Raw genomic sequence first — 12,330 nt, 5'->3', positions numbered from 1 at the left:
CTTTTTTACCGTGTTACACTGCTAACGACTAAAAGATGGCAGCTGTTTCCCTAACAATTGAAAACATGGTGTCTATAACTATCTGTGTGTGCGTCTTAGGTGTAGTTCTCTTTTTATACTTAGTTACATTAGGGAAAAGGATTTTTGTTCATGTTCTTTTTATGATGGAACAAGAATGAAAACTATGTAGGCAAGGCCTTGGTCAAAGTATGTAATGTAGTGCTAGCTTTTGTGCACTGCCGGTGAAAACCTCTACTGCACTTGAGTGAAATTGCTAGTCTGGAAGGAGCAGAATAGGCAGTAGCAAAAATCAATGAGCTATTAATTTAGAAACCAAAGTACTCAAGGGCAGGAAGCTCTGGACAGCTTCATATTTCTGTTCCCCAGAATGACTTTTACTCAGGAATTGAACTGAATTGTTCTAAGTGATAACAGCATGGCTTAAAGTGTCTCTGCATTGAGTGAAATGACATTTTTCTTATGAATTTCCTTAGAGCTTAGGTTTTGAAGCTTCTTTGGTCAAGAAAGATCGGTCAGCCAGTCACTTAGATCATAAACGAGAAATAAAACAGTAAGTACTTTGGAATTGTTAATAAAAAGCATTTCAACTTCTTTTAGAAATTTGACATCCTGTTAGCATGTCAATTTTGCTATAGCATTTTTTAAGATTTACTTTTTAAAAAATTATGTATATGAGTGAATGTATGCTACATGTATGCAGGAGTCTGCGCAGTGGCCAGAAGAGGGCATGGGGCCTGCTGGTACAGGAGTTATGGGTGCTCAAAAGCCGACATGGGTACTGGGAACTGAATTTTGCTCCTCTGCGAGAGCAATAGGAGCTCTTAACTGCTGAGCTGTTTCTTGCAGCCCCATGATACCATTCTTACACTGGGTGAGATGGTTACCATCTGGGTTTCTCTGTAGTACATAGAATATTTAACTTTTAGGTACTCACCAAAATGTGCTTTTTTCTTTAAATGTTTCCCATATAAGATGGAAAAGGTCGTTCCTTGTGAGCCTGTTTTTCTGTATCCCTGTAATGGGGCTGATGATATATATGATGGTTGTGGATCACCACCTTGCAACTTTTCACCATAATCAGACTATGAGTAATGAAGAAATGATCCATTCTTCTATGTTCCTGGAGCGTCAGATTCTGCCAGGACTGTCCATTATGAATTTGCTGTCTCTTTTATTGTGTCTACCTGTACAGGCAAGTGACATATTAGCAAGTATATTTGTTGATAAAGAAAAAATAACCAAAACGTGGTAGGCACTGTTACTATCCGTGGTTAAATAGATCGTGGCCAGAAGTCGATCATTTTATGCTGGGTACTTTACAAATAATTAAGATAACTAATATACTCCATTTAATCCCTGAGGATACCATTTCACAATAAAGTGGAGAAAAAGTTTGATTTTTAAAAACTGGGTATTCCTGTCTGCTGTCATATATAATTTTCTAGTTCTTTCTTACTCTTTAGTTATTTGCTTTTTATACTTTCTACTCATATTTTGAGAAAAATTTTTTACTATATAAAGTTATACTACCATTTAATAAGTTTTTTCCCTTTATTTGTTCACCATTAAAGGTTTAAAAGTGAGGGATGCGGTATGGTTCAGTGGTAGATTACAGAGAACCCCAGGTTCAATCTCAGCACCACCAAAAACCCTAAAGCAAAACAAAAGGAAATAGTGCTAGCAACTAGTTAATACCAGTTGCACTAATGAAAGACAAGCTCTCCTGTTATACTTCCCAACAGAACCCACGGCTTGTGATTGACTTTTGGAAAAGGGCTAAGTGTTATATATTTACAAAAGTCATTTCCAAAGTATATAAATTCATTTCCAGGTTTACTTGTTTAGCCTAGCATCAAAAAGTAAATTCAATAGCTATTTGTCTTTCCTGATGGGAGGAAGTAGCCTCTTGTTTGTAGAGTATATTTCTAGTGTCTTGCACATCAATTTGAAGCCCTTCTTTTGCACATAACTCTGCTAAAATGCAAACTTGCTCCAGCTCAATATTTCCCCTTTACAGCCAGGTGTGGTGGTGCATGCCTGTAATCCTAGGAGTTGGGAAACAGATGAGGAAGATCTTGTCAGGTTCAAGGCCAACCTGGGATACATATGAGGCTCTATAACAACAAACAAAAAAAATCCGGCTAGTGTTTATGGATTAGTTGAAAGGCAAAGGGTGTAAACATTGATACTTTTATGCTAAGTTTATTTAGGTATACATATGAATTTCAGTGTCTAAGGAAATCACTCTTCTATTACAGTTTTGTGGAGGCTGGTACTTCTACATTCAGGCTTACAAAGCGCTGAAGCATAAGACAGCAAATATGGATGTGTTGATTGTGCTGGCAACTACCATTGCATTTGCCTACTCTCTGGTTATTCTTCTGGTCGCAATGTATGAGAGAGCTGGAGTGAACCCTATTACCTTCTTTGATACGCCTCCTATGCTGTTTGTGTTTATTGCCCTAGGTCGATGGCTGGAACATATAGCAAAGGTAAAGTAAGAAAGCTGTCAGTTGTGAAAATATTGATCAAAGACCTTAATATTGTCTAGACAGCTTATTAGAAATATGTATTGACTTATGCAGTTAATCATTTTAGTTTTATCAGTACCTTCAGGAAACGTATCAAGTTTATATTACTGCCAAGAATAGTATACCCATGGTACTTTCTGAGAGACATTTGAGAAGTACTTATATATCATATCAGATTATTAACTGAGAATTGATTTGGTCATGTGGCTTAAACTGATGTCAAAGTCCATCTGTGCTCCCATGCTGAGATAAAAGTCAGTTCTAACCCTGTTCCATGGAACTTTATGTTTAGTAGAGTAGAAAACACTCTATGCTTTTTCCCTGACTGCAGTCTAGACAGTCACTTCCTATTTCTGTCAAGTCACTGTGCTCTCATTTACTAAACCATTCTAGTTTTCTTCTCAATTAAGTTTTTTCCCCAAATTTTTGTTTTAGATAATCCTACACTGAACATATTCATGTCTAATAGTCATCTCTGAGCTGAGTACCTTAAGAGCAATTATAAAGGGTATGATTGAGGTATTAAAGGGCATACATCTTTTCACAGTCTCATGCTATAAGCTGTGGGAAATTTTGCCAGTGAGAGTTTGTCAACACAGTGGTTTTGACCACAGCATCCTCAGCATTGCATCTTATCTAAGTCCTATCTAAGTTACTAGATGTTAAGTGCAATTATAAGGTGACTTTAGTTTGTGTTTCTGGCTAAACATTCCCCCCATATATTGAGTATTTATATTTCCTCTTAAAGGATCTTTTGCTCATGTATGAATTAGATTCCTTATATTTTTCTAATAATTGTATTTCTTCATAAAGTATACTTAGTACTTTTAAAATGCTTTTTGTAAGATATTCATATTCCAGTGTAAACTTTTTTCTGATCAAATGTTTTTCTTAAGCTGATGTTTGAGTGAATGTTAAAGATTATAACTTTATGGTTTGAGCATTTTCTTTCTTAGTATCATTATTGTGTTTTAACTTATAGGGCAAAACCTCAGAAGCTCTTGCAAAGCTAATTTCACTACAAGCAACAGAAGCAACTATTGTAACTCTTAACTCTGAAAATCTCCTCCTGAGGTATTTATCGCCATTTCCTTTTGTTACTTGTTTTAAACATTTTATTACATTAATTTTACTGTGGTGAGTACACACATGACATGGCACATGTGTGGAAGTCAGAGAACAGCTTGTGACAGTTTCCTCCTTCCATGTGGGCCCTAGAGATAGCACTCTGGTTGTTAGGCTTGGCAGCAAGCACTCTTACCTGCTGAGCCACCTTACTGACCCTCTTTTGTAATGTATTTTGAGCTGTATCCAGAAGTAAGGAATGTTATAACCCCACATAATCTACCTCTCAGATTTAGTAGTTATCCCCATTTTATTATACTTTACTTCTAGCTGTTTCATCTTTCTTTCTGTGGTTGCAATAGGAAATAAATCCCACTCATGTAGTTTTAGTGGTAAATTTTCTACACTATTTCTTTATAAAAGGACATATTCAGGCAATGTATGTTGGTTTATGCCTGTAATCCCAACATTCTGGAAAATGAAGCAGGGGGATCGTGTCTTTATTTTTTATTTTATTTTATTTTATTTATTTATTTATTTTTCTTTTGAGACAGGGTTTCTCTGTAAAACAGTCTGGACTGTCCTAGAACTTACTCTGTAGACCAGGCTGGCTTTGAATTCACAGAGCTCTGCCTGCCTCCCAAGTGCTGGGATTATAGGCATGCACATTAAAGACATCCACCATCTGGCCTATTTTTTTCTTTTAGTATTTATTTATTTTTATGTGCATTGGTGTTTTGCCTGCATGTATATCTGTGTGTGTGTGTGGGGGGGGGTGTCAGGTTCCCTGGAACTGAAGTTACAAATGGTTGTCAGCTGCCATGTGGGTGCTGGGAATTGAACCCAGGTCCTCTGAAAGAATAGCTAGTGCTCTTAACCACTGAGCCATCTCTCCAGCCCCTGATCATGGCTTTGAGAGTACCTGGGCCAATCTCTGAGCATCCCTATCTTTTGACATAAGGTCTTGCTTTGTGGCTCTGGCTCCAGGATTTTTTCTGGTGTTAGGAAACAGCATGAGGTCCTTTAGTATGCCAAGTAAGTGCTCTGCTACTGGGTACTTACCTTATTTTTTTTTTCTCTTAGTAATTCTTCCTTTGACTGAAGGAGGAAGTAAGTAAATAAGGAATGAAGGAGCTGTTCTATTTAAAAAGAAACATAAGATACCTGACGGCAGTTATGTATAACTACTGAGGCTCTCAACTAACACAGGCTTATCTTGAACTTACTGTATATAGCCCAGGATGACTTTGAACTCAGAATTCTCCTGCCTCCACTTCCCAAGTGCTGGGATTACTTAATCAGTGACTATGTAATAAATATTTAAAATGTCTGCTTTGAGCCAAGACTTTGTTCATTTCTACCAGTGAGCAAAACTAATATAGATAGTTGTTGCTACCATAAATATTGGTCCTAGGTTCTGTTGATAGTAATTATGGAGCTATAAGCTTGGCATGATCTCCAAATTGTATATGTGGAGGTTAGACCAAGAAGCAGATGCCATGATGCTTTTTATGTTAACTTGTATGCAGTGAAGAACAAGTAGATGTGGAACTTGTACAGCGTGGAGATATAATTAAGGTGGTTCCAGGAGGCAAATTTCCAGTGGATGGCCGTGTTATTGAAGGACATTCTATGGTAGATGAGTCCCTCATCACAGGTACGTTCTGTCAGAGGATCATGGCATAAAAACAATGTGAATCCAAAGTGATCATGAAAAGCAGAGACTAAAACAGAACCAATATATTTATAAATCATGAGCAAAGAATATGAGTTCTTTAAAGACTGCCTTCAGTTTCCTCAGGTTTACTATATTTTTAGGTACATTATTGAAAACTAAACATTGAAGATTCCTTTTTAAAAAGATTTATTGATTTGTATTTTATTCATATGAGTGTTCAGCTTGCTGGTAATTGGACTGCTGAAGCATCATTCTATCACCCACACTGAAGATTCCTCAGGACTATAATGCACAAGAATAAAGTTAGTCAGTGCCTTGTAGAATCAGGTTGATTTGGGCAAATTTCCCAGGGCAGGTAAATATTCTGTATTCCTGCCTTAGCATCTGATGTAGTCATATGTAGTATAATTTAGTGACACTGACCCTGGCCTACTAAACAGTAGTAGCAGCATCCTACTCCCATCTGCTGTTACAGAGAACAATACGCTCCCAATTTTTAAATGCCCTTTGAGAACTTCTGATCTAGCAGTAGAATGAAGCTCCTAAAGTATCTGTCAACAAGAGCTAATATGGTCAGCCTTTCCAGTTCAAAGTCTGTATCCCTGTGTTTGACCTAAAACTGAGATGAGGAAAAAGTAAGGATGACTTTTACCTTTGCAAGTGTCCAGATTCTAGTTCTAGAGGAATGTTTTGTTGACAGTGAATGAACAAGCATCTTTCAAGAGGATAGTAATCATTTTGTTCTCTGATTTTTTTTCTTCCATCAGGGGAGGCAATGCCTGTGGCTAAGAAACCTGGCAGCACGGTGATCGCAGGTTCCATTAACCAGAATGGATCCCTCCTTATCCGAGCTACCCATGTTGGAGCAGACACAACCCTTTCTCAGATTGTCAAACTTGTAGAGGAGGCACAAACATCAAAGGTAACCTAGTCCCTAGGAGAAGCAGAAGGTGTTTTCTTTAAAGCTTTCTAGTATGAACCTTCATATGTATTTTCTTTTGATCTAGTTACATTCATGTGCAATTTATTACAATATTTCTGTCTATGTTAACTCCCAAATCTATCCTGTATTCAGTATTAGAAAAAAGACTTCAAGATACTCATTATTATTATTATTATTATTATTATTATTCTGAATTCTAGGCTCCTATCCAGCAGTTTGCAGACCAACTCAGTGGCTACTTTGTTCCTTTTATCGTCTTGATTTCCATTGTTACCCTCTTGGTATGGATTATAATTGGATTTCAAAATTTTGAAATTGTGGAAACCTACTTTCCCGTAAGTGACTTGCAACAAGTCTTGACTATGTGCAAAACACTTTGTGAATCTTTTGTAGAGTTAATTAATTAAAAATAATTTTTGAGAAGCTGGAGAAATGGCTTAGTGGTAAATACTGCTCTTGCAGAAGGCCCAAGTTATATTCCCAGCAGCTATGTTGAGCAAATCACATCCATCTGTAACTCCAGCTACAGCAGAATGTGAGGCCTCTGGCTTCTGAATATACCTGCACTCATCCTCACATACCCACACACAGATACAGATACATAAGAAAAATAAAAAAGATGATTTTTGAGCCAGGTGTAATGGTGCATGCCTTAAATCTTAGTATTCAGGAGGCAGAGTTGGGTAGATCTCTGTGAGTTTAGGGCCAGCCTCTGTGAGTACCAGCCCAGCCAGGTACAAACAATGAAACCTTGTCTCAAAACAAACACACAAACTTTGGAAATGAGCAGTATTAACTGAGAGTGGTAGAATTCTGCCCAGCATTTGTTAAGCCCTGAGTTTATCCTCAGTATTAAAAGCAAGGAGGGAGGGAAGAAGGGAAGAAAGGAAAGAAAGAAATGAAAAGAATGGAAAAGAAAAGACAAACCTAAAGAAGAAATTCCCAGTGTAACAGTCACTCCTTGTACTTTGGGAATATATTTTAAGAGCCCCAGTGGAGGTCAGAAACCATCGCTATTACCTAACATTGTGTGTGCTTCCATTAGCCCCTATACAAACACTTGTACACAGATTGAATGCTTTTTCCATCTTAGCTAAGCACTGTCATGACCTGTGTAGTTTTGAGGTATGACAGCAAAACCAGCACAATTTTCCATTTTGTCCTTTACATTGTTGTGAATAAAAGATTTGTTGTTATTATAGATCTTAGTAAGCTTAGCATATGATTTTTTTTCTATCTGTGTAATCAAGAACTTTCTTCCTTTTCCTTAGAAGAAGCATAAATGCCATCTCTGTCATATCTGAATTGCCATCATGACACTTTTACACTTTGGAAACACAATTTAATAAAACTGGTTCTACACAAGTGCTACAATGCTTCAGTAACTATTCAATAACCAGGAGACAGCTAGTAGGTTGCTAATGGCAGATTATATATATATATATATATATATATATATATATATATATATATATATATATATATATGCTGTTCACGTAGGACAGAATAATAATACTTCAGTGTGCTTTGTTAGAATTTTTTGTGGGTTTTTTAAAAGCATTTTTGGAACAGGCTCTCATATTGTAGCCCTTGACTGGTTTAAATTTCTCTGTGTAGACCAGGCTAGCCTTGAACTTCTGCCTGTCTCTATGTCCTCAGTGCTGGAACTAAAAGTGTAAGCCAACATACCTAGCTGGTAGTGACATTTTATAATGCTCATTTTGGGTAGCCTGTGAGGGTTAAATAAAATAACATACATTTGTGTGTATCTGACACAGAGTCTCAGGGCCTTGAACTTGTGATACCAGGGATAACCTTGGATTCCTGATTCTCCTGCCCCCACCTCCCAGTGTTGGTATTCAGGTGTGTACTATCTCACCCACCTAAGATAATGTATTTTAATTAATTAACTTAGTTTTTTGCCTGTCTATAGACCATGTGTGTGATCAGTGCCTGTGGAAGCCAGAAGAGGGCGTTGAAATCACTGGAACTGTACTTATAGATGGCTGTGAGCCACTATGTGTGTGCTGGGAGTTTGAGTCAACATGTGGGTGCAGTAACTCGAATCTAGAGCCTTGTGAAGAACAGCCAGCACTCTTTTTTTTTAACTGAACAAGCACTCATAAAAATATATTTTGAACAGCTAAGAGAAGTTAATAACATTTTAAACATATAATTATCAAAAAGGTAGTAGAAGGGTTTTTCCCTTACTAGCACAGGTCTATTTTTATTATTTCCTCTCAAAGAATTTTAATTAGGATTTTATTTCATTGAGCTATACATATTTCTCTTCTCCCCCTGCCCCCCCCTCAACCCTCTCCCATGGTCCCTATGCTTCCAATTTTCTCAGGAGATCTTGTATTTTTCTACTTCCCATGTAGATTAGATCCATGTATGTCTCTCTTAGTGTCCTCATTGTTGTCTAGGTTCTCTGGGATTGTGGTTTGTGGGCTGATTTTCTTTGCTTTATGTTTAAAAACCACTTATGAGTGAGTACATGTGATAATTGTCTTTCTGGGTCTGGTTTACCTCACTCAGTATGATGTTTTCTAGTTCCATCCATTTGCCTTCAAATTTCAAGATGTCGTTATTTTTTTCTGCTGTGTAGTACTCCATTGTGTAAATGGACCACATTTTCCTTATTTATTTTTCAGTCAATGGACATTAGGTTGTTTCCAGGTTCTGGCTGTGACAAACAAAGCTGTTATGAACATAGTTGAGCACATGTCCTTCTGGCATGATTGAACATCATTTGGATATATACCCAAAAGTGGTATTGCTGGGTCTTGAGGAAGGTTGTTTCCTAATTTTCTGAGAAATCGCCATACTGCCATCCAAAGGGGTTGTACCATCTTACATTCCCACCAGCAATGCAGAAGTGTTCCCTTTTCCCCACAACCTCTCCAGCATAAGTTGTCATCAGTGTTTTTGATCTTGGCCATTCTTACAGGTGTAATATGGAAGCTCAGAGTTGTTTTGATTTGCATTTCTCTGCTGACTAAGGATGAACATTTCCCTAAGTGTCTTTCAGCTATTTTTAGATTCCTCTGTTAAGAGTTCTCTGTTTAGCTCTGCACTCCATTTTTTTATTGGATTATGTGTTCTTTAGGTGTCCAATTTCTTGAGTTCTTTGTATATTTTGGAGATCAGACCTCTGTCTGATATGGGGCTGGTGAAGATCTTTTCCCATTCTGTAGGCTGTCGTTTTGTCTTGTTGACTGTGTCCTTTGCTTTACAGAAGGTTTTCAGTTTCAGGAGGTCCCATTTATTAATTATTTCTCTTAGTGTCTGTGCTGCTGGGTTATATTTAGGAAGTAGTCTCCTGTGCTGATGTGTTCAAGTGTATTTCCCACTTTCTCTTCTATGAGGTTCAGTGTGGCTCATCCAGCACTCTTAACTACTCAGCCATCTCTCCAGTCCCCAGAGAATAGGGCAGCTGAATGAAGCCATGGTGTTAGTGCCTATTCAGCGAGTTGTCTGATGCTTTCTAAAGTACTGCTCTATAACGTAGGAAAGAAGATCTGTGGTGTGCCTCACTTTATTTATTTTACTTAGGCAGTCTTTAATGAAAGTTGTACATGAGATTCCTCTACTGTATCTTCTCAGTTGTTTCTTCCTTTCTCCTTTCTTACTTGTTGAGACTTGGCCCTCCTATCCCAGGATTTTTTTTTAATATGGTCTTTGTCCAGCTTTAGCCTGGTGATAACCGCTTTGCTGAGGTGTGTGCCCACATGGATGACCAGTTGTGTCATTACCCTTTTCTCACTGCACTCATTCAATGTAGATAATATATTTCTTCCTGTACATCTGGTCTGCTTGACCAGTCTGCTGGGCTTTATAGTGTCCTCAGAGCACAAACTTTGTCATCCTTTTGAATGGGCATAGACAGAACATTATACTTCTGTCTGAGCTTTTTGGAAAGAGGGAAGAAACCTGATGTTCCTCCAAATGTGAGAAAAGATGTGTTGAAATGCCATTTGCCGTTCTTGCTCCGTCCTGAAGTCATAAAGGGGTTGAATTTCATTGTGGTGGCTGTAGATAAAATGATCCCTCACTTTAGATATATAAACTTCTGTTTTCGTCAGTTGCAAAGTAGGAATAATAATGCCTAAATTAAAAGATTTGGCCAGGCGGTGGTGGTGCACGCCTTTAATCCCAGCACTAGGGAGGCAGAGGCAGGCTGATCTCTGTGAGTTCGAGACCATCCAGGTCTACAAGAGCTAGTTCCAGGACAGGCCCCAAAGCTACAAAGAAACCCTGTCTCAAAAAACAAACAAACAAACAAAAGATTTGGATTCACATATGTAAGAGCACACAATATATGTGAAAACATTCATATATAGTGTATATGAAAGTCTAAGCCTATATATTTATAAAAATACCTTCTAACTTTCTCTTTTAAAATATTTTAAAGACTTACCTTTAATTATGCATAAATGTGTGTATCTGTGTGTGGAAACATGCATGTGAGTGTAAATGGCCATGGAGACCGGAAGAGTGGTCAGAGCCCTTGAAGCTGGAGTTAGAGGCAGTTGTGATTTACCACATATGGGGTCTGGGAACTGAACTTGGGTCTACTTCAAGAGTAGTAAGTGCTCCTAACCACTAAGCCATCTCATCAGCCTCCTTAAACATTTTTAATCTTTATTTCACTTACTGGGGGGGGGGAGGTATGTGAATACTGGAACATGTGTGCCCCTGTGTGTATGTATGTGGAGGACAGAAAATAGCTTTGAAGAGCTTGTTGTTTCCACTTGAATTTCTTGGAATTGGACTGAGGTTGTGAAGCCTGCATAGCAAGCACTTTTATCTGCTGAGCCATCTTGCTGGCTCTAAACTTTGTTCCCTAAAATGAATATTTAAGTTATTGTCTTTAAGATTTTGTATTAACGTTCAAATTATGACCTCCGTATCAGAGAGTCAGAACTTGTTCAAGGCCAAATTTGTTGAGAATTATGTTGCTAATTAATGTTGCTTCTAGAAATGAAAAAAATTGAAGTTCTGTGTTCCTTACTTTTCTCCATAGTTAGTAACTCTGGAATCATCAAAAATTAAATTTTGAGTTCAAGACTATGACTTGTTAAACAGTTTTCATGTTTATAAATGAAAAAGGTGTTCATTATTAATAAGAAAAATACACATCAGCAGCTAGGTAGGACTGTGATTTTGACACTGGTTTTATTTAAACAGGGTTGAGCTTTGTTTCTTTTATTTTCACAGTTCTAACTGCAAATGAATAACCAAATTTCATGTTTTCTTCTAAAGGGCTACAATAGAAGCATCTCACGAACAGAAACCATAATACGCTTTGCTTTCCAAGCCTCTATCACAGTTCTGTGTATCGCATGTCCCTGTTCACTAGGACTAGCTACGCCAACTGCTGTGATGGTGGGCACAGGAGTAGGTGCTCAGAATGGGATACTTATCAAAGGTGGGGAGCCCCTGGAGATGGCTCATAAGGTAAGAGTCTCCAGAACTAAGAATTGCACTATCCAAACTTACACTCGCAGCTTTATTGAGAAATAGGGTCCTTAGTTCTTTGCATGTGGTTCCTAGGCTGAGCTCTTCTGGGGTTACCCTGAGGGTTGAAGTAGGAAAGCTGTGATGTTGGCCTTATTTATTTAAGATCTCTACTGATACTCCCTCAACCATTCCCTCACAGCAGACCTGAATGGAGAACCTGTAGTTCAAACCCATCTCAGATTACACCGTCTTCAGTACTTGTCTGGGAAAATTTGCCAGGGCTTCCCAGGGTTCTGACCTATTCGCATCTGACTCCACCTTATGGGAGCTGCACCTGCAATGGCAGTGCCTTTACTGCCACCAACTGGCAGTTTGCAGTTATGACTTCAATTAAAGCCGTGCTCTCGCTAATACAAACTTATTACAGTTATATAAAACATATATAGATGCATGGAGGATGCATAGTACATGGCTGAGAACAAATCTGAAACCTTGAATAACTAACACACACACACATATGTATTGTATTATATGTTAGGACATTTTAAAATATGTATGGGTGTATTGCCTGCATGTGTGTCCATATACCACATACATACAGAGGTTAGAAGATGGTGTTGGATCCCCCT

At 38.0% G+C, this 12,330-nt stretch overlaps 1 protein-coding gene and 1 pseudogene across 2 annotated transcripts in view; one reads left to right on the top strand and one right to left on the bottom strand.

The window, feature by feature from the left end:
* The window catches only part of Atp7a (ATPase copper transporting alpha), a 110,713-nt gene that overhangs the window by 74,480 nt on the left and 23,903 nt on the right, over window positions 1–12,330 (top strand). For both annotated transcript variants that reach the window (XM_048417818.3, XM_048417819.3), the window contains 8 exons: window positions 495–571; window positions 994–1,213; window positions 2,280–2,513; window positions 3,535–3,626; window positions 5,147–5,274; window positions 6,063–6,217; window positions 6,439–6,573; window positions 11,504–11,698. In XM_048417818.3, the coding sequence (XP_048273775.1) occupies window positions 495–571; window positions 994–1,213; window positions 2,280–2,513; window positions 3,535–3,626; window positions 5,147–5,274; window positions 6,063–6,217; window positions 6,439–6,573; window positions 11,504–11,698 (1,236 nt within the window). The remainder of the gene's footprint in view (window positions 1–494; window positions 572–993; window positions 1,214–2,279; window positions 2,514–3,534; window positions 3,627–5,146; window positions 5,275–6,062; window positions 6,218–6,438; window positions 6,574–11,503; window positions 11,699–12,330) is intronic.
* On the bottom strand, window positions 9,790–10,262 carry LOC125389204 (large ribosomal subunit protein uL24 pseudogene; annotated as a pseudogene).

Source organism: Myodes glareolus, chromosome X (genome assembly GCF_982192425.1).
Source record: "Myodes glareolus chromosome X, mMyoGla1.1, whole genome shotgun sequence".
Taxonomy (NCBI): domain Eukaryota; kingdom Metazoa; phylum Chordata; class Mammalia; order Rodentia; family Cricetidae; genus Myodes; species Myodes glareolus.
This window is presented reverse-complemented; position numbering and strand designations above follow the sequence as displayed.